Raw genomic sequence first — 22,003 nt, 5'->3', positions numbered from 1 at the left:
TTAAATTTAAGTAGAATGATTTCATTTGATGAAGTATACATGATATTAATTTAAAAGCACATCCAACTAAACATCAGCAATGCTTCCTGAATGCCACTGAGGATGCAAGAACACGGTCAGATTGCTTATCTTGAATAAAGATACGGGTACAATCCTCTACATGGTACAATATTATATGCTCTCCTGATAATACTGGCTGTTGATACTTGAATGAAGTGGCAAGCTCTTTGGGTTTATAAGAAATGGAGACAGCTGAGAGTACTTACAACTAGGCTGAGAGAGAAGGGAGAGCCAGGGCCACCCATTCCAAGTGCTGCCTCCATCCCTGTGCCGGCGCACGCAGCCATGGGGAAACATCCCAACAAGGGGAGGTGGTTGGAGATCAGGCTCAGCTGCTTCTGCCAGGTGAAGGCACCAAGCGTGAAGGCTGCTTCATAGCTCCAACCTCTGCAGCACCGCGGCCGCTCCGGAGGACGCAGCCGCCCTCCCTCACAGCTCCGGGGGCTGGAAACGAGCGGCTGCTCCGCGCGCTGGTTGAGAGGAACAACTGGGAAACGCCAGGAACGCTCCATCATGCACAGCACGAGGATGCGCGGGTTTATGCACAGGGCACCTGCCATCCGCAGCTTTTACTTGGTAAATACAGTGTCGCTACTGTACAAAGCAGAGCATACGTGCATGCTAATAGGTACTTACAATGAGTATGTTAAAAATAATCTGGTATTTTCACAATAGTTTAGAAGAATGAAGTGGGTATGTATTCACCCTACGCTGATATACTGTTACCATGTACCTAAATTAAAGAAAAAAAAAAGCTACATTTCATGCACCAGGAATACTTTACAAGTGTCAGCACTACAAAATAAAGCATCACAAATTGTTAAAATAAATTAAGTACAAAAATGGTGGTAGGCGTAACACTGCTAGGTCCACTTCAGCGATGGGGGGGAGGAAAAAACACTCAAATACATAATTAGCAGCAAATTAAGAGGTATTATCCCATGAAAGCTGTATCTAGCAAGATGGCATTTACAGCAAGACGCATCTTGCCGCTGGCGTTAGCGCATACCTGCAGCTCTACAAATCTTAAATCCTTTCTCCTTAGGGCAGCATCCTCTTACTATGTTATATAAGGACTGGGAAGGGGTTATACCGAGCATCATAGCAGCATTACTTCTCATTTAAGCCTCTAAGAGGCCTGTTCTATTTTATTTAATAAACTATAAAGCTTACATTTACTTTATCTCCTTACTGCCTAGCTAAATATTGCTGTATTATTACACTTGTGAACTAAACATGTTTTAAAAAAATACATCTGCAGCTAGGCAGAGCTAAATATATATAATAAAATCTAATGGGAAAGCTGACTATTAGAAGTATTATGAACAGCAAAAAAAAAAGAATTAGAACTAGAAAGTAAAGATTACTCAGAAGAAAATATAGCACTTTGTTGAAGCATGGCTTAATTGTTTTAGGATGTTTTATACCATTCAACATCTGGCTGACCACCTCCAATATTTTCTCTGTAGCCTACCTTCGTGTGCAGGGTGGCTACCTGACAAAAAACACAGATTTTTTTAAAAAATTATTCTCTAGCCTAAGTCAAAAGCCACAACTCCACCGCAAGGACTGACATTGTATTATTTTTCTTCACAGGAAGAAAGAAAAGTTCATTTTGCCTGTGAAGTAGAGACCAAACATTCCATGTACTTTAACCACACACAACGTGCCCTGATAAGATACATCCCCTATATATTCCCTGGAGCAAGTCTGCTATATCTACCTTTTCCAAAAGCTTTGGATTAGCATTAAATACGTGACATATTTAAGAGTGTTTTAAATACATCCACCAGCACTTCTAAACATTGCATTTTTATAAAGAAATTTTGCAGGCTGTTCCTTGCTTTGTATTACATCTGAAATGAGGTCACATTAACAAGTGCCAACAGCTGAAATGCACTGATTTCCAAATAATCTGTAGGACTATTCAATACTCTACAGACTTTTCTAGGAAAGGGGAGACATGGGAAGAGAGGAGAGGGAAGAGAAGGATATTTCCACAGAAGTGTTTTAAGGAGACATTGGTGTGTTCATTACTAGGGTTTTTACAGAAGTTCACCATACTGGCTATCTGATTGCTGTGGTAGTATGTTTTCCATATGTGCATGAGAGAAATCCTGTACCTAGAAGTATTATCTAGTTTTATATTTCTATACTGCTTTAAAAACAAATCGCTCTTCAAAAAGTAACTGGACAAGTTACTATAAATAGCAGTGTACTGCAAAAAAAATAAGCACTGTATTGCTTATGCAGCAAGTCCATTTAAAATTCACTCCAGTAATTTAAAAAATTAAAAAAATATCAACTTACTATAAACAATTTAAGATATGTATAATACAACTTTTATGCTCTTCATAACATCATGAATATTCTATGTAAACAATAGCTTTCAAAGAATTTACTTCACTCACATTAGTTTCAGTGCATTGTTTTGTCCACTTGTTTTTTTTTTTTTCCTTTTTATTTTTTTTTCCTCCTTTAAATTAAGGGAACTGTAACATGTTGTCCCAAGCTGGGGAACTCATATTTGTTTAGAAATGTCCTTTCTACAGATCGATCTGCAGAAAGCACAAGGGACAGGGAAATAGTATTTGGCCCATTCTTCACTCGGTCCATTTCTACAACTGCGCTTAGGCCCATTTTTCCCCCAGGCCTTTTGTCACAGTACATTCGTAGATACATTTTTGAACACTGACGACTGAGATGCTCCTTGTAACTGAAGTGGTTATTTTACACAGGTATACATCATATGTATCTTCTTTTTATTAGGCATATTTAAAGATATGGTTCTCCAAAAATCTTTCGGCATTCCATCACTCCCGTACTTGGTGGTCTATCACAATTATGAGTATTCTTCACTTGATTAGCTGTGAGACGATCATAGGCCATTTTGTACTCTCTGTCAAAAGCATCTGCAGAAAGAGAAAAATAAACCTATATACTGTGTTCAAAGATACAAGTCAAATATGAACCTAGTAGACTACAAAAATAACTGGGGAATCTTCTATTCAGCAGTTGCTTCAGAATGACATCTACCGTACAGCTGTCTTTTGGAGGCTCAAATAAGCACAGATGATCGGGGTGTATAAACTGATTTCTGAATTAGTTTACAACACTTACCTATATCAATGTTATCTCTTCCTAGGGCAACAAGTGAAAGAAATAGTATTTCTCTATAGAGGCTCCTGAAATTGCAAAAAGAATCATTTTATATCCTGAAGCAGTATAACACAAAACAAACTATATTCAATATATTAAAGCACCTAAAGAATTTATTTTTGAAAAAAGATACTTCTGCAGTTAAAAGAAAAAGAGGGTTGTCAAAAGGACAGAGAAAAAAAATGGAAAATATTTTAAAATAAGCATTTTAGAAAAAAACTTTTGGAATTTTTTATAGAAAGAAAAAATATTAGACTCAGTTTTAAACTTCATATGACACTGCCAAACAACCTTAAAACCTACCGCCCTTAAAACAATACCAGCTGGCTCCTGATAGACATGTCTGTGTTCTCACCTCTGTCTTTTAGTATGTGGCCATTTGTTCAATCTTTCCAGTATTTGACTCATTGGTCCATAGACATCATTCATCTTAATACTTTTCACCATACTTCTCAAGAGCTCCTGGTTAAAAGAGTCATCATCTTTTTGTAATAAATGGACCATTGGGTACTTCTGGGCTGCAAAACATTAGAAGCACTATAAGGAGAAACATTCTTCATATAGCGAGTAATTAAGAAGTGATAGGTTGCACACACTGTGAAAATATTGATATCTACCCTTAAAGAAAAACAAAAAAACATGATAACATAATATCAAAGTAAGAAAATAAAAAGCAGGTAAGAAAAAAAACCAACAGCCATAATGAATCATGCGCCATTTACAGGGCATATGACCTAACAGTGGCAACAAAACTCTTAGTAAGCAAATTCTAAAAATTAAAAAGATAGGCTAAATGAATGAATAGTCAATATAAGCTGAATACAACATATTCCCTGTTATTCCTCCCACCCCTATGAAGAAAAAGCTACTGAAAATGCTGGTCAATGATTTGAAACAGGTATGCTGGAAAATAAAACTTGTTCAAGCTTACTGCAAAACATCCAACCACCCTTCCCCTGAAAATGAGTCACAAACTTAGAGTAGCAACACCAAACTCAACACTCACTCTCAAACAAAAGAGTGCGATTTTGACCTGCAAGACAAAAAGTAGTATGATCAAACGTCAGTTAGGTATCTTGAGTGAACTAGCTATACAGAAATATTTCTGAAATATTTTTCAGGTGCTCAAAACAAAAACAGTTCTTAAAAAGAAAACAAACAAAAATAAGAAACAAAGCTTACTTTGGGCATTCCATAAAATATACAGAGGTTGCCTTGGATCCTGGTGCAATTTCATATTGTCCCAAAGCATCTGAATAAGAACATATTTACTGTCCTCTGACATACAGTTTCGTGGAATCTGAAAAGGAGAATGCATACATATTTTATTACAGTCATGACAGAGGACTTTTGCATTTAAAATATACCTTCAAACCTATAAGTTCATGTTAAAAAGCTTTTAATATTAAAATTGCTGTAAAACTGAGTTGCTCAAAGAGAAAGTATATCACCAAAAGATATCTGAAGGAATGTCAGTGATATGTAGCAAGCATTTTGTGCATCTTTCTACAGTTCTAAAAAATCCAAGTTTCCTCCCTCTTCTGCTGCTCAACTTGTCAAAGTGCAATAAAGTCAATCAGAAATTTCTCTCCCTCCTAATTTAAGATCATGAGATACAGTGTGACTATTAAGAGCTAAATTAAACTTACCCCACAAGTGCTGCTGAGCCCAGGTTCTGGAGTTATGCACATTTTCTTTCAGTTGACATATTCTTTATAGATCCAGAACTGGGCCCAGCACACTGTAAGATAAATTCTTGAGATTTACTAAAATAACTAATGAACTCCTTGGTGGAAAAGCAGATACTCCTCATGTGTCAATAATTTCTGTTTCCATACCTTTGAGTTTTTATTACAGTGCTCCGAAGAAAGTATTAATCCTGGTAAGTTGCTAGGCAAGTCCAAACGTCGGAAATACCACACCAAATTCCAGAACACAATAGGATGATGATCTACAAAGTCCGCCACCGTTATTGCATGATCCCCTTCATTTTCAAGCAAGCTCTCGAGCTCTTTCCATACTACTAGAGGACTGAGATAAGGAACAGTTATAGGATCAGGGCTAGGCAAGCGCCATTCTAGCCCCAAGGAATCCTATGGGAAAAAAAAGAAAAGGCCATTAGTCAGAATCTATCTCTATAAAAATAAAAACAAAACAACTACAAACAAGCAAACTACTACTGAACATTTTTGTTCCCTCAGATATATATATCAACAACTAAAGGCTGCAACTAATCCTATTTTAAATGACAAAACCTAAAATTTCTGGTAACTTGGGACTGTTAGTTCTGCTTCTTTGTTTAGTGTTGTTTTCATTTCTGGATTCTGTGGCACACTTACTACACTGACATTTAAGGTAGCAACAAACTACGCACTGTTGGTCCTTGCAAAGTAGCAGGCAGGCTACCAGTGGGAATGATATGGTTGATCTTCTGATTTTCCTTCTCATCTTCTACCAGGGGGCCAAAAGTACTGATACTCCTTGCTACAGGGTGATTTGGGCATTCTGACCCAGAGGTATTTTGTCTTCTTCCTGAAGGAATTTGGATACTTCTGGCACAAATGTTGTCATGGTGCTTAGGTTTGCTGGGGAGAGGGTGGTAAAGAATAAAAAAAAAAAAAAAAAAAAGTTAAACTCAGCTTTCTGGTTTTCCCCGAGGGCTTGTAAATGTGCATGCAAACAAGCAGAAACAAAATGGGAGGTTCATATATAATGGAGTATGATACTGAATAGACAAAATGACATCTCACATTTGACCCAGTCACCTACCCTACTCATGCTACAGATGAAGCTTTATTCCCTCTAGCACTGGTAATGAACCCAAATATCCTAGAGAAGTTCACAGATGTCTATTTTTTGTTTGTTTTTAAAATTAGGCATGAAAAATAAACATCATGCCAATATAGCAGTAAGATGTCTATCTCTGGTAAGGCAGAAGCAACAAGGAGATTTTCATCTTCAAACAAGTTTTTGTTTTGAGACAGTATCTCCTTAGAAACTTATTCCTGTTAATGCTGAACACATGCACATCTACAAAAGTCACAAGCAATTTCTATGTAAGCATAACACTATGAGATGTAGATTTACCTATTTGAATTTAAATCTTCTTGAACAGACATTAAAGATGTAGCAAGGCCAACAGTAGCTGAAGTGTTACATGTCTTCCCACTGTGATTTGAAAAAAGCGATGGGAACTGCATGTTTTCTGTAGAAGGGCTGGACTTCAGAAAATATCTGCAGAAAAAAAGCTTAAAATAAATCCTAAGAATTTACAAAAATATACGTACAAAATAGAGGAAAAATCATGCAATAAGTTATTACCGGCCAGGTCGCCGAAGATCTCTGATTTCTATGCTTAAAAAGGGCAGAAATAAGTTCTCACAGAAAGGGCATTTGGTATTGAGATTAGAATCATCTGCTGTCCAGCCTGCCATGATCTCTTCATCATGAACCAAACAGTCACAAGTTCGGCATCGGGAACAGCTTGAGATGAGGACCTGTATGCAGCAGTTAACAGAATTCCACTATTAAACACCATTTCAAAACTCCTTCTGTTCCTTTCAAAGTGGTTGTAACATGTGGGTTTAAACATACATGTATCAAAACAATTACTAAATCTTAAACAGCACTAACAGACAGCTCATAGGGTTAATAACTGGAATGCATATTCTCTGAAAAATTAAACACAAATCAATTTTGGAGGATTCAGTTCTATTGTAACAAATAAAACAATGAAAACTGGAACTATGTTCATGAAATAAATATAGTTTAGCAAAGTGGGCTAGGTCACCCTTCAATGGTTTCCCGGGATAAAATAGATGGGAAACACTCATTTTTATTAAGAATATATATATATTTTGTAAACAGATTACAAATAATATTATCATAGGAATGATTTATGCAATTTCTTAAAATTTGAACAATCTTCTGCAGTGACTACGATTATATAGGAATAAAATAATGAAGGACTAAAGAAGATAATGAAAATAACCTATCATTAATCCATCCATATTCAATGAAATGAATCAACAAGATTAATTTCTTGCTGATTCCAACAAAAAACAGCTCATTTTTTTTGGTCCATATGATGCTACTTCAGTTACTAGAACCCAAAAAGCTTTCAGTTAAAAGCTTGCTATTGATTCGTACTTTTCTATACATCATCTCCCTACAAATTTGCAGAAAGAAAAATCTTATCTGTCCCACCAATAATTTTTTTTCATAATGATATTATATTCAGATGAGGACTTCCTCTAATCAAAAAAGAAATTTCCATAAGTAGCATGGGGATTCACTTTATTTGTAGCTGAGTGAAAGTATTCATATGAATAAATACCTGGAGAAGAAACAGATCACACAGAAATTTCATATTTTTTAAGTATAAACTGCTCTTCAGGATTTAATATTCTCATTTTCAAGGAATTTAGCTATGCAAGCTATTTTGGCACCCAAATTCAACTGCATCTAGTTCTCAAACCTTTGAGGATGACAGCTTCTGTTTTCCTTCAGAAACAAAGAAAGGCTTCTGCTATAAATCTGCTCCATTATAGAAACATTTACATATCTATCAGTGCATTAGTATTAAGCTTTGAGTTTTAACAGAGATTCAAACAAGACAATTTTAAGCATTTAACATATTTTTATGATATATTTAAAGACCAAACTCTCAGTGCATCAGTTTAGTGCTATATGACAAAGTAGCCAGTACCTCCATTGCGTAGTTCTGAAACACACTGGTACTACTTGTACTGCAGGAAGATATCAACCCCGATTTGTCAGGTAAAGGAAATTTTGAAAGAGAACCTATGAATAGAAAACAAGAAAAACAACCTATTAGTTACTTCAGAATATGCATTTTAAGTAAACTAGTTTTCTGGTCAAACAGTGCAGTTATAAAAATGCATGATGGAACATGCAGTAAGTTAGACACGCTAAAACAGAAAGAAATGTGAAGCTACGAGAGTGAAGCTGCCATCTGCCTAGCACCCAACAACAGCAATTCACTAATAGAATTTACCAATATGGAATTTCCATATGTTCAACCTCCTCCTTTTACAGTAGTCGGTAGCCTGGAAATAAATTTTACTTAAGTAATTCATACCCATACTTTCAGTCTGAAATTAAGGAGGGATAACAGGCATTGCTTATTAAAAAAATGACAGTAATATTACGTCCAATAAAGAAACCTAAGCCTTTCTCAAATGAACCAAGTCAAAAGCACAGTGCTAATTTACTAAGAGATAACTGATGTTTCTACCAATATATTAATCTGTGAGCTATGGTCAGACATTCACCTGTGAAACTCTCTCCTGCCCCTGAACCACTTGTCCTTCTCCTGAAGAGTGATTTCACACAATCTTACTCTCCTCTAAGGAGGATATAAAACAAGTTTAGCCAACTTACTAGCATGATCCCAACTGCTGAATTATGAAAGCACAATTTCCAAAATTGAACTACCTTCTTCAGATCAGTAAGTGAAATGCAAAATCCATCTCTTACCACACTGGTCAAGTTGTTTTGATGAACCATCATGGGAAACTGAGCTTTCCAGGCTTGTCCTGCTGAGACCAATTCCCTTAGCTTCTGATGTGGCATTCTCCTGAGGAGGAGAAGCACTTTCAAAATCATTGCAGACATCTTCATCTGTTAGAGAAGTAGATTCCGAGTCCAGGGCTCCAAGGGATGAAACACTTGCCCGGTCTGAATTTTGATCCTGAGACAAGAAAACATATTCCACTGAGAAAAGGAAAGGAAGACACAAATATTTCTGAAAATATCAATCTTCTTTATTTGCCCAGGAAGTAATTATGAAAATTTACCTTTGAAGATGCAGCATACATTGCAAATTTTGAGTACCACCTACTGGCCTTCTCTGCAACCCCTTTTCCAGCAGAAAACATGCTACTTTTGAGGACATCAAATTTAGGTGTTAACAGTGTATCTAAATTAAAGGATGGTGAAGACACTGGAGATAATGCACCAGCTGCATCCTGTGCCTGTTCCTTTGCTGGACTGTTTGGAGAATAAGCTGGGGAGGACCAAAGCCTGTCTCTTGGCCTTTCTTCATTTTTGATGTAGCAGCTCTTGGATTTGGTAAGACTGGAGGGTCTTGGGGAGTTTGGGGGAAGGCTGGACCTCCTACAAGGTTGGGTTACGGTTGGACTCTTTTTATTAGCATTCCTATCATCATAGGGCTTCTGCAACTCAATGCTTGGGGCACGACTTGACAAGGGGCTGCTCATATTGTTCATGTACATGACTATTTCTTCAGCCAAATCTCGTCTTGCAGATGGAGTTGAAACACTTTTGTCATCATCATCCTCATCATCCTCTCTCTGCTGTTCTGTCTCAGCAACCAGGAGGGACAGTGGATCAAATCCAGTTTCAACATCTGTCTTTTCAACTGGCTTTACTGGAAAGCTGCTCTTTCGTTGTAGTCTTCTAGATTTTTCATTGGAGGGTTTCACTGTTGGAGGTGTTTCAGATTCAGCATCCAAGTCTTCCAGATCAAAGATAACAGGAGTCTCTGTTTTATCTGTAAAATTACTATCAAAAGCTGCATCTTCATCACTAGACTCTTTCTCCAGACTCTCTCTCTTCGATCCTAAAGAGGATGATCTGATATTAAGAGTTTTTGGCCTTATGGTTTTCTGTAATGCACTAGACAAGATTTTGGCATCAGCTCCTAACTTTTCAACAATTTCTCCAGGGTTAGCTTCCTGATTTATTCTGTTTATCATGAGTCCCACTAAGGCATCTCCACTCAGGTTACGGTTCCTGCTTTCCCATGGCATCTGCCTTAAGTCTGATTCTACTGCACTTTTATGCCTCTTTCTTAAGGATTTATTTTTAATAGCTTCTGTTTCATTGGAATCCTCAAAAGACGATGTGAATAGCAATCCCACTGAACTCTCTGAAAAACAGATAAAACAAGGTACTTTTTTGCTTGCTAAGTAAGAAAACTAAAGAAAGATACAAAAAAGGCAAGTGAAATAGCTTGAATCACTCAGATGGAATTCATCATGCATCATACTGGTGACTGGAAAGCTGGTTTGGCCACGGTCATAACCCTAATAGTGTGGTGAGCTTTAGAAACAAGCTTGGTATTACTAGTCCACTGAAGGATCGCGTGATAAATTACATATAATACACAAAAAAAGGGAGTCAGATCATATTGCCTACAAGTTTTGAAAGACACCATTAACAAAAGATGCACATAGATGCAATTAGGCTCCTCTCTGGGAGAGGGACTGCCTCCATTATTGAGAAGTCTGGAAGTTGGGGCCAGCAGAGGTATTCAGGAACACTTCCTAATCAAACACATTTCAAGTAGAACCAAAAAGCTCTTTTACCAGAGCATGTAAAATTCGGACTTGGATGTATGAAATTTTGGTGTTTCAAGCAAAGCGGACAGTGCCACAGTAATTAGATATTAATAAAGATTGGTGGAAACAGCTAAAGGTTTAATTCAATTATACTACATAGAAATATCTCTGTCGTGAAAGAATTCACTAGTAATTCATTTTGTTAGCAGATGTTAACCATAGCTAAAAAAGGCAAGTAGGAAAAAAAAGTCTGGACATGCAGAATATTCACACACATATCATCTAGACACAGAATATGCTGACTCCAGCTAGACTCACATCTAAAAAGTTGCCAGAATGAAACTTTTTTGACCAGTGCCAATACACAAAAAAATACTCAAAGCTTTACGGACGACAAAACTCATAGATGTTACTATGTACACAAATAAAACTCTACCAGAAAAGAAAAATCCATTTTTGCTTCCACTCACCAGCACTCACTTCTGTTACTGTATTGTCAACAGCACCATTAAGCCTCACTATGCTGGAAGCAGGTTCAGCATTGCTTGAGTTCTGGTAGTTCAGTTTAGGAAGGCAGTCACCGCTGCCTTTTGTGCTCTCCACTTCAGACACTGTATACACACAAAGACAGAAAGAGTTCTTCAGAATCAAGGCAGCTTAGTCTCAAATTTCCCTTACCTACTTCACAAAGAAATAAGTGATAGCGTGTTTCACTGACACCATGATGTACAGGTTACCATCACCTGTAAAAGGTGAAGTGGGCGAAAAACACCACCACCAAACTCTGAACCACACAAGTCTAAAGGCTTTCTCATCTTTGATCTCCAAGATTCACAGAGAATTGCCAAAAGCTGAGTAATTTAGACATGCTCTCAGAAGCTTGTGAAAACTCAATAGTTCTCCTCTTTATGGGATTTGGAAAGACAGACTCTTTTGCATTTTATATCTGTAAAGCAATTTCTGGGTGATAATTACAGCTCAATACTTTTGTCATTAAGCTTTTAAATCATCAGGACTGCATATATGAAAGGAGAAGAGAAAAAGAACTAGTTTTGAAAGCTAAATCACTATACTTCAAGGAAATCACTTTTCTCTAAAAGAACTTAAGGCATGGACATAAGTTGACATTATCACATACATTCATCATAAAAGAATAAGCTGCCCCACTCAGCTCTATTGAAATTCCTCAGTGAACTAAATACCTTTATTAATAAGATACATACGAGAACTGGAGTCACTCTCTCTCTTGTCTTCTTTCAGTTCTTGTATATCTTGAAGACAAGTTTTTCCTTGCTTGGCTTCATCTTTTGATGCATCATTGTCAAAGTCAGAAAGTCCCCCTATCAAAACAGGTCAATTACCATCATCATACTAAACGTCTCCATAGAGAGGAAAAAAACACATTGCTAAATCAAAATTAACAGCGTTCTGGAATTTACAGAACAGTTTTTGACAATGTCTAAATAGGTAGAACACATTCTATTATGCGTTTTCCTACAGAGAAATTACATTTTTTAAAAAACAACAGATAAAGTTGGAAGCAAATTCTATTAATGATATAAGAGATCGTAACTTAACAAAGGAATAATTTTGCTTCCTTAGTTTACATCTGAGCTGTGACTAGTATCATGAAGCTCTTTGATAGTGCTTTGCACAAATGGGTCTCAAGAGTGGTTCAAGGTGGTCAGCTTCATCAAGTACAGACAGAAATAAAGTAAACTTGCTCGAGGTCACCCTGGAGGCTAGGGACAGAGGCAGAAGGACGACTGTGACGACTCTCCTGAGAGCCTAGGCAAATTACTTTAACTGCAAGGCCACCATATCTATTTTGTCAGAAGATTTATATGTACGTGTTTGTAAAATATAGCTTAGGAGTTTGCCAAGATCAACTACAACTAAACATATTACTAGCCTATATTGCTGTACTTTGTACTGTTTTGCTTTACTGACCAGTTATTAATACTATAACCAGTAGTACTTTCAAAAGCCACAAGCTAAGGACTGGTTTGCTATGCTATAATACAGTAATCCAACACACAACAACTTTTTACTAGGGAAACCGAAGTGTCCAATCTTGTTAATGTGATGCTTATCTTCCAAATAAAATAAATGTGAACATCTCAATTGATACACAGAACCTGCAAAATGTAATCCAAGCTCAAAGACTTTTTCTAGGTGCACCTCAACTAATGTCCAGAACAAACAAAAATAAACTAGGGGAAAATTGGTCAAAAAGACTAGCCTAGACAGCGATTACTATCGATCATAAGACTAGATATAATATGAATTAGGACAAAAGTCATATGGATTTCAGGTTCATATGTTGCTGTCATGAAGACCTGATGCAATGAATAAATAGCAGAGTATTTTGGATTTAAATACAAAAAGAAAAGTCTGTTTTATAAAAATGATACATGAAAATGATTCAAAAAAGTTTTATCAAACTCACAACAGAACACTATTTGAAATACTAGTAGCTTATCAATATGGAAATGAGAAAAAATTGTGAATACCAGAAGAGGCTGTATGCGCTGTGCTTGCAGGTAGCTTTTTCAAGGCTCTTTTAAATTGTGCTATTCCTAAAACAACATTTCTTATTTTCATCCACAGGAAATAGCCACCTCTATTGCTTGAAGGCCAGGTACTCTCCAAAACAGCCTATTTCAGAAATATCAAAGTCAAGTCAAATGCAGTCACCATAAGAAACAGTCAGGAATCAATCACTTAAATGAATTCAAATTCAGTATCATGATGTAGCTATAAAATAGACTTCAAAACCAACAAAAATGAGACACAACTATTCTACTTTGTATTTTTCAGGATTAGTAGAAATGACAGAATTAATTTGAATTGCTCCTTTTCTTAAGGCATGGAGTAGGGTCTTGCCCAAGTAAAAATGCATTCCTTCCCAGATACTTACCTTATTGTAATAGCCATAAGTAATGGCATTAGGGTCCACACCAGCTTTCTGCATCTCAAAAAGAACTCGCACTGCTAGTACAGGCTGGCCATACTGTCCACACAGTTGCATGAGCACTCGGTAGCATACCTAAAAATACACACTTTCAGTATTTTGATTCTGCAAAGATACATTCCATTCAACATCAGAAGAATGCAGACTGTTTCTGAAGTTTGGGGCTTGCTCTCTTACCTCATCAGGCGGATCTATTTTTTTGGTATGCATTTTCTGTAGCACATCATATGCAGTTCTGAGAGCCCTGACTTTTGAATGACACACTTTGACATATGCAGGAAGGCAGATAAACCAAAGACCGTAGCAGTGACGCAACAAACACCTGGACCACAGCTGAGGTATGGACGAATACTTCTTAGCAATTTTATGTGCAGATTTGATTTCCTATAAAGGAAGATAAAGATGATTTATATATATTTACATATTCTATAGGCATTCTTGAATCGAACAGTTTATGAATTGAACATGTATAATCAGACCTACATCAACTGAAACACTAGCACAAAGGATATCCTCAATGCAGTGACAAAGAGAAAGCAGGGCCTAGGACAGCAAAAGCTGTTGCTGAACAATTTTAAACTCCTAAGTTTCATATTTCTATGTTTTGATTTGCACTTTTTCCAAGATACATGACAAAGTTGAAGCCTTTCTTAAAAGGCCTCAAGTGTGAGAAGTCATGAAAAAGTAGTAGTGGACACCCAACAATTTATGCTCACAAAAAAAAAGAGCGTGAAGACACTGAAGATAAAGGTACAGAATAGGAAGAGACCATCTATGTCCAGGGACCTGTACAGTAAGTACTGTAAGTACAATAAGCATATAGAAACATCCAGATAAAAACATCCGGGGGGGCGGGGAAGGGCATGGCAACCCTATATTCACCTTCTCAGTGATGAATGGTTAGTTACACAGCAGCCACTGACTGTGAGTCTTTGTAGGTTAGTACAAAATGAAGGCAGCAATCTTTTAGTGTGAGATGTTTTGAAAAGCAACAGAATACTTGCAAGTACCTGTTTAGTTCTTCTGAACATTGGTGATGGGCTGTTGGGACTACTGGCTTTTGAGGACAGTTTGTTATTTGGCGTTGTCAGAAAAGCTTCAGGTCGTTCAAACAAATCTAGTTTTAGAACTGGGAACCCATTGTAGCTGTAAAAGAAATGTGCCACTCAAGTCACACAAGATAGCTCCAAAGAAAACATGGCATGTAATTACACAGGAAATCAATTACACTAGAACCTACACAGAAAAAAATGTAAAAACAAATCCCTAAAGAAACTGTTCAGGAAATTGCTTGCTAGATACTCTGCAGGATTTCATAAGCAAAAGTTTGCATAAAAAGAATCTCTCAACCTGTTACCTCAGTGTAACCAACAATTCTTAACTATTTTTGCTTTAATAGCGTTTATTTTAATTGTGTCAAATGCATTGGTATTGATTCTAGTTAATCCTAAAATACCTGTGCAGATCAGTCTAGTGAGCATCACATGACAAAAGTCAAAAAAAAAATCAAGATATCTGAAAGATTAAATTAGGTTTCAAAATGTTTCTCACAGAGGAATATTAATGAGGAAAGCAGACTGTTATTTGACATAATTGTTAAAGTAGCAACACCATCCTCCCTGATTCTGAGACCTAACAGCTCCTTCAAAACAGGAAGGATCTGCAGCTTGTTTCATTATGAGAGTAGCAGCAGCAGCAGCAGGCCAGCAGACTGGGTCCATTATTTCTTAAAAAGTTAAAACTGAAATTATCAACATCTAGCCCAGTGTTCTGGCTTTACTGAGTATTTTTGATTCTGCTTCTGTACACACAGAAAAGTCATTACAACTTCAGAAGAACTAAGAATAAGCTTTCTATATACAGATTTTTAACTTGAAGCAAATTAAGGGTACAGGAAAACAAAACAAAACACATACTTTCTGGCTATCATGAGAACCTAGAAATTAACTGTAAAAGGATGGCAATTGCGATTTTAGTTGGTGCCCTACTGTTTCCTTAAACTACCTGTATTGCAGAGGGTGCTCTTCACCATTTGGCAGGTGAGGGATCTCAGGTGGTGTTATGAAAACTGTATGCTCACTCTTGTAAGACTCATCCAGCTCTATAAGTCGTGTTTCGCCAGTTTTGTCCATATCAACCTGGAAAAGACACGTTAAAAAAAGTAATTAGTGTTAATAGTTAAAGCTGGAAAAGCGGTAAGGTCTAGCAGAGCAAAGAATGTTTCAAAATCAGAGGATTGCATTTTAAAAGTAGGGATGCCTTGAAAACTGCAACACTAACTTCAGCTCTATTTATCAACAGGAAACAGGAGAGTTATGTTTCTTCCCTGCATATGAACCACTGAAAACAGCAAACCTTACCCAATTATCTGATGTACTGAGACTCTCCAGACAACGCTTTTGTGGGTATTACAGAAATACACATTCAACGGAATGACATGATAAAAGTCTGCAACCTGCCTAACAGAGGGAAAGTCATGACTTTTTGCCTCTTCCAGGTAGCTCAGCAGTTGTATATGTGAAAATACAGCACATCCTGGTGGCCTTGTGCTCATAGCTAAGGCAGAAATTCAGTTGATGGACAGGATTTTAACAAGCTGCCTCTGTTAATGTTAAAACATAAACTAAGACTGCAGTGGTTTTCTTCATAATCTTTAGTTCTCTGCTTTCTAAGACAATTTGGACTTAAACCTTTGCTTCTTCGGACTGCTGTTGCTGAGAGAAAGGCCAAGCAGATAAATCATAGCAGTGCTACCTTGAGGAAAAAGTGCTTAATGAAAACAGGGGTTGGAGAGCACTCTGGAGGAAGGTTTTTTGGAAGGTTTGTGGAGTGTGTTACCAAATAAACACCTGTGCTTTAAAGGCCATGCTAGAGACACACTCTGAGGCTCTCAAACTGTCAAACTGGAATAGCAAGTAGAAGAAAGCTAACAATTTTAGAAAGCATTTCCTGCACTGCTGCTGCTTGCAGGATGAGGCATCTCTCCAAGTTTAACAGCTGGCACCATAAGAGAACCCCATCTACTTCCTAGAATACTGAAATCCATTTTTATTCACATATTTATAGACCTAGTGTTCAGCTCAGACACTGCTGCAGTTTACATTTTTCATCACCGTTTAAACAGTCATCTTGTTCTTGTTCGGTAAAGTGACAATCACTGTCTTCCTGTTCTTAATAACTAGATTATCGATAGTGGCAAGCACACATTATCTCATTCCAAACTCAAGTGCTCAGTGGAAGCTTCAAGTCCTTTTTTCCTCTTAATTAGTGTTTTGTGAAACCTTTAAAGTTTGTCATTTGTTCTGCAGTGAGATATCACCTGAGTTACTCCAAAGAAACTCTTTACAGAGTTTGTTTTGTAAACACAACCTCTGAAATGACCTAGCACAAACCTAGTTTTCAGAGGAAAAAGGAGGCGAAGAACTAGAACAGAATAAAGATGATGACTAATAACAACTGCTTACATGTTAGAGCTAAGAGAAGCATAGTGAGATTAACTACACTTTCAGTGGGAGAGCGATGATCAAAAAGGGTCAAAATGCCAAACAAAGTGGCAGCCCAGCCTTCTGTGTGAAACCATGCGAGGTAGGAACCTAAGTTACATGGTGGACCTAGAGACACCACTTTCCAGGAAAGCAGAGTATGATCTTTCACTGCAGAGATATGAACTGAACAGGAAGCTTCCAGCAGCAACTAGACTTGGTCCCTGCAATGAAGAGCCCACAAGTTTTGAGCTGTTCAGTTCTCATCACCCTATATTTTGATCAGCATCTAGAATAAATTATGAGTAACAACAGACCAGCAAATAATCTGCAGTCAGGTACTGTGGACAATCGAGTATGATTGGTTAAACTGCTTAAAATGATCAGATATAGCAATTGGTCTAACTCAAGGCTACAAGCTTAAACCTCCAACAGGCACCTGCTCCATAAACTTATTTAAACACTACAGAATTGAAACCTTCAGTGACCAGAAGGCTACTTCTGAAAAAACAACTCAAAACATTTTTTCCTTCCATTGAATAGTACTTTGATGAAAAGAAAACCAAATTAGAGCCAAACAGTATGTTGTTTGGATGAAACAAAAATGAGGAGCCTGTGGAACACAGGCACATACGGTCTTCACGGCTTAATGCTTAAAGCCAGAAAATTCACATACGAAAGCAGCCTCTTCCACAGCTCTCTCCCCCTAGCAACATGCAAATATAGCAATCTCCGTACAATTCTTAAGTATTTGAAGTCTGATAAACATACAAAGAGGTGCTCTTAATTATGCATTTTACCGCATGAGACAGATGGAAAGTATTAACAGATCTAATCAGCCAAGTAACAAGAACATATGGCCCCTGAAAAGTAGAAAAAAATGAAACTATTTGGTAATTTAAGTCCTTCTGAGGATATCATACACTTCAGCAGTGAAATATATTACAGATCAATAGCTTAAATGAAGTTGAGACATTTAAATTTTCCAGAAAAGTTGAGAATTGAGACAATTAAGCCATGTCTCCAGCAGGCAAAAATGGATAATCACTTAATTTCTACTGCTGCTGTCTAGGATAAAATAATATGGGGAAGAGATTATTCTTCATCTTAAAGTGTTCTTATATCTGAGGCAGGTCTTAGATTATGTTTCTTGGATAACTAATTTCATGGTATGTAAGAATTTGTCTCAACCCAGTGACTTACATAACTACACATAAGAAAGTGTTCTAACATCACTCACTCAAACGACATTTCATGCATATCCTTCCACGTACTGCTTTACCTAACGAACCAGACTATTCCAAATTAACCACATGCATAAAGATATTTTCATCAAGGTAAGGCATCTTGGCTAAACTCTAGTTCTTATGATGTTTCTTGGTATATTTTAGCACTTCGACTCTTTACGTTGCTCTAAGAACACTATCAGGAATAAGAAGTCAAGAAAAAAGAATGAGGTAAATGTGATCTTTCAAAGAAATCCCACATGAGAATTCATGTCCTCACATGAACGAAATCCTAGCTTCATAAGTAATTCTAAAGCCATGGTAAACCCTAAATGCAGGATACTTTCAGTACATATTTAGCAGTGGTTTACAAGTAAGTGCCCCCATAATAAAACTGATATAAACCCTCAGACAGAGAAATAGAAGGTAAAGAAATAGAAATACATTCTTCAAAATTTATTCTCATAGCATCATCATGAGCATTTTGTATATTATAAAGAAACTGCCTAGAGCATCAACTAGCAAAGTAACTAGCAAAATAACTGCTTCAGCTCTATGACCTTGTACTTAGCCTTCAAGAAAAGGTGAAAGCTCAGCATAGATGCACAGCTTACATGCAGTCTTCACACTGGCAATACAAACTTAAGTATTACAATTTAGAAGAACTATTTAAATTCCCCAGCAAAGTAACTTTAGCTGGGACATGCATTTCAGTGTCCTCAAATGGTTCTATTGAATGAAACATTACAGACAGAATTTGGCACTTACGCAATTGTCACATTTTGAACATAAGCCCTGTTTAACATCAAGTACAGAGACAACCTGCACTGCAATGACAAATAAACATTGCTCGGTATTGTTCAGCCACTGGACTATATCCCTGTCTATGAGACTTTCCATTTTTAAATCCAAATTGGCAGAAAGCAAAACAAGTGCAACATGCTGAAGATTTTTTCACTGAACTGTAAACACAATGAGGCAGATGTCTTACAGAAATGTTCATAATTAAATCAGTTTACAATCCACAGATGCTTGTAACTGATGCTGTACCACTGTAAAGAGCCTTTTCAGGAATCCTAATAAAATACTGAGTTTAGCTAAAACTATAAGAAACATTTTGCAGTATTAGATCATGTTTTATATTTCTCTGAAACTTGAGGCTTATTACTTTCTTATTTGTTTTCTAAACAACAACTCATTTTAGCTCTTCTACGCTTTACTCCCTGTAAATAGAGATTTTAATAGTCTTCAGTATTAATTCCAGTGGAATGAACAGCAGGTGACCTACTTTACAGGAAATCCTAGACAACACATGCATTACTTAAACATCAGTGTCCCAGAATAGCATATTTCAGGTAACTATTAAGATAAAAAGTAGGTCTAGAATTTCTTACAATAGTCATAAAAATTGTGGGTTTCAGTTTAGTTCTTCTAAAAAGAAAACATTTTCTGAAATGTTCTGAATTTTCTGTCAGCCTACAATATTTTTTTAATATCTTCTTTGGAAATACGATGAACTTTTAAAAGTTAATATACCTGGACTTTGCTTGACCTAGCACTGTAACATGGAAAGTGAGTCCCTGACAGTGCCCAACACTGTACTAATACTTGAATCTTCCACTTAAGCATCTTAAATTTTTAAAAAGCTGAAAGATATGTACTTCCACAAAATTGTCAACTATAACCCTACTTTCAACAGGAAAATCCATCATTCTGGACTTAACTACGATCTACTACTAAGTGTTCCACCTCAGCAGACTGCTTAGAAGTTCTAAGCTTATTTAATGAATAACACCATTTGTGTTCATGTAGCACTTCCACACTCACTGTCACATAATCCTTACGATTGATTTTCCTTCCTACAGGAGAGAGGACGGGATGACAGCAGATGGCAAAATATATCAGTAGTGCAACAACAGAACAGGACAGCAGATCAAAAACACTCACAAAAAGAAGCATCAGCCCAGGCAAGGTTTGCACAGGGCACATCAGAATGAATCTGGCTAAGTTTTTGCAATACTGCATTTACAGTTGCAAGAATGTGCGCTGCTTTTTGGTTTCTGCTTCAATAAGGAAAGAATAGAAGGGTCCTGTCACTGTGAAAAGAATGGAAGTGGAAGAAAGAAGCATAACATTGCCCTGCAAATATACTCTGCTATGTTCTATATCAAGGCAATGACACAAGTGAAAGAGCTAAATACGTATGGAGCATACATACTTTATCTACGCAGTCATCAAAAAATGCAAGGCTTGCATCCTTATCACTGACAAAAGAACACTCCTCGATGAAGCGAATAAACATCTGAGTTTTGGTCATTAATGTGTAAAACTTTTGATGTGAACGATCTCGACTTTTGAGGAAACCTGTAAAATGAAATAAAAAGCATTTAAGAGTACCTACACCAAGAAGTCCTCACCAAAAGCCAGCACACACTCTAATAAGCAATAATCTTTCCAGGGCTCTTTGCCAGTACCATAGGATTTTTCCTGCACTTACATTTCTATCAGCATTCACCACACATGGCAAATGTTTTGTTCTTTATTTAGGAGAGAATCTAAAATAGCAAAATGATATTCACAGAACAAGATAATAACTGTTTACCTTGTAGTTCAAATAGAGAGCTTGCATCTGTGGCTGTTTCAGAAGGTGCCTTTGTGATAGGCCTGAGATAAGACCTGTAACCTTTCAGTATTGAGGCCATGAAACACAGAAATGCTTCCTGGATCTCCAAATCTAACAGATGTAACTTCTTCCCAGAATTAAAGTCATAGTCGTTCATTGCCAATTCCATTAATGCATCTTCTCTTGGTCTTTGTTGCACTGTGAACAAGAATGCTATAATGTTTCACAACTTTTTTCTAATATTGAAAAATTAAATTTATTCTACTAATTCATTAACTGCTTAGCTCTGTTAAGTTCTGTAACAGATTAAAATAAAAGCTATTAAAATCATAAGCATGATAATGAATTCTGCTTGACATTACAAATTGCATGCATCTCCATATAACACAAAGCAAAACAAGTATATATATATATATATATAAAAATCATTATACTTGGTATAACAGCAGACTTCAGAACAACACATTTAACTAGTTATATTTATCTGTTAACTGTGGCACACAATATCCATGTCTGTCTTATTCTGTACTTTCACACTCACGTTCTGCCAGTTGTTGATACAAATTACTTAAAGTGTTCATCAGGTTTTTGCAAGGTTTCTTTGGTAAAATCTTCCATGCGACAGCTTTCTTATCTCCAGTTCTAAAAGACCAAGAAGAAAAGTATAAGACCAGGTCCGGAAGATTTTTCTGCCTCACCAGAAAAAAAAGGGAGAACATAAACAATTTGTCATGCTAAACCAGAACTGAAAGATTGAAAAACCAACAAAAAACACCCCAAATAAAACAACAAAAAAGTAGACTTAATTTATTCTATGGCAACTTAGATACAGTCATCTAACTAATTCCCCATATTTCTGGATGATGAGTATGCAGCCATACTCATTAGCACTGAAATAATTCACTCGGTACTCCTGAAAAAAAAGGATAATAATATTAAGCACCTGTCATTATACAGGCAAACAACACGATACCTTCAAAGCTGTAATTAGTTAAAATAGGATGGAGACAACTGGAATGCTGGTTGCAAGCCAGAAAAACATTTGATATGGTAACTTTCATATGCAATTTCATATGCAGTACAGATTAACCTGGACTTAAATATCACACTACCATAATGAAAAATTACACTGGTCTTTGTCAACAGAGGGCACC

At 36.7% G+C, this 22,003-nt stretch overlaps 1 protein-coding gene across 1 annotated transcript in view; it reads right to left on the bottom strand.

Moving 5' to 3' along the window:
• Nucleotides 1-1,856: 1,856 nt before the first annotated feature.
• DENND4A (DENN domain containing 4A) overlaps nt 1,857-22,003 on the bottom strand; it is a 41,891-nt gene continuing 21,744 nt past the window's right edge. The window contains 22 exon segments of the mRNA XM_088535505.1: nt 1,857-2,972; nt 3,181-3,245; nt 3,575-3,737; nt 4,226-4,252; nt 4,402-4,519; nt 5,058-5,312; nt 5,594-5,804; nt 6,307-6,453; nt 6,541-6,716; nt 7,928-8,022; nt 8,719-8,932; nt 9,039-10,132; nt 11,015-11,155; nt 11,768-11,884; nt 13,058-13,202; nt 13,465-13,593; nt 13,696-13,902; nt 14,529-14,664; nt 15,523-15,656; nt 20,445-20,590; nt 20,829-21,047; nt 21,391-21,491. Of these exon segments, the coding sequence (XP_088391631.1) occupies nt 2,836-2,972; nt 3,181-3,245; nt 3,575-3,737; nt 4,226-4,252; nt 4,402-4,519; nt 5,058-5,312; nt 5,594-5,804; nt 6,307-6,453; nt 6,541-6,716; nt 7,928-8,022; nt 8,719-8,932; nt 9,039-10,132; nt 11,015-11,155; nt 11,768-11,884; nt 13,058-13,202; nt 13,465-13,593; nt 13,696-13,902; nt 14,529-14,664; nt 15,523-15,656; nt 20,445-20,590; nt 20,829-21,047; nt 21,391-21,491 (4,177 nt within the window). The 3' untranslated portion in view covers nt 1,857-2,835.

The sequence above is a fragment of the Tinamus guttatus genome, unplaced genomic scaffold, assembly GCF_059628265.1.
Source record: "Tinamus guttatus ecotype Peru unplaced genomic scaffold, ASM5962826v1 Tinamus_guttatus_pri_ptg000004l, whole genome shotgun sequence".
Taxonomy (NCBI): Eukaryota; Metazoa; Chordata; class Aves; order Tinamiformes; family Tinamidae; genus Tinamus; species Tinamus guttatus.
Note: the sequence above shows the minus strand (reverse complement) of the source record. Positions and strands in the feature narration are given on the sequence as shown.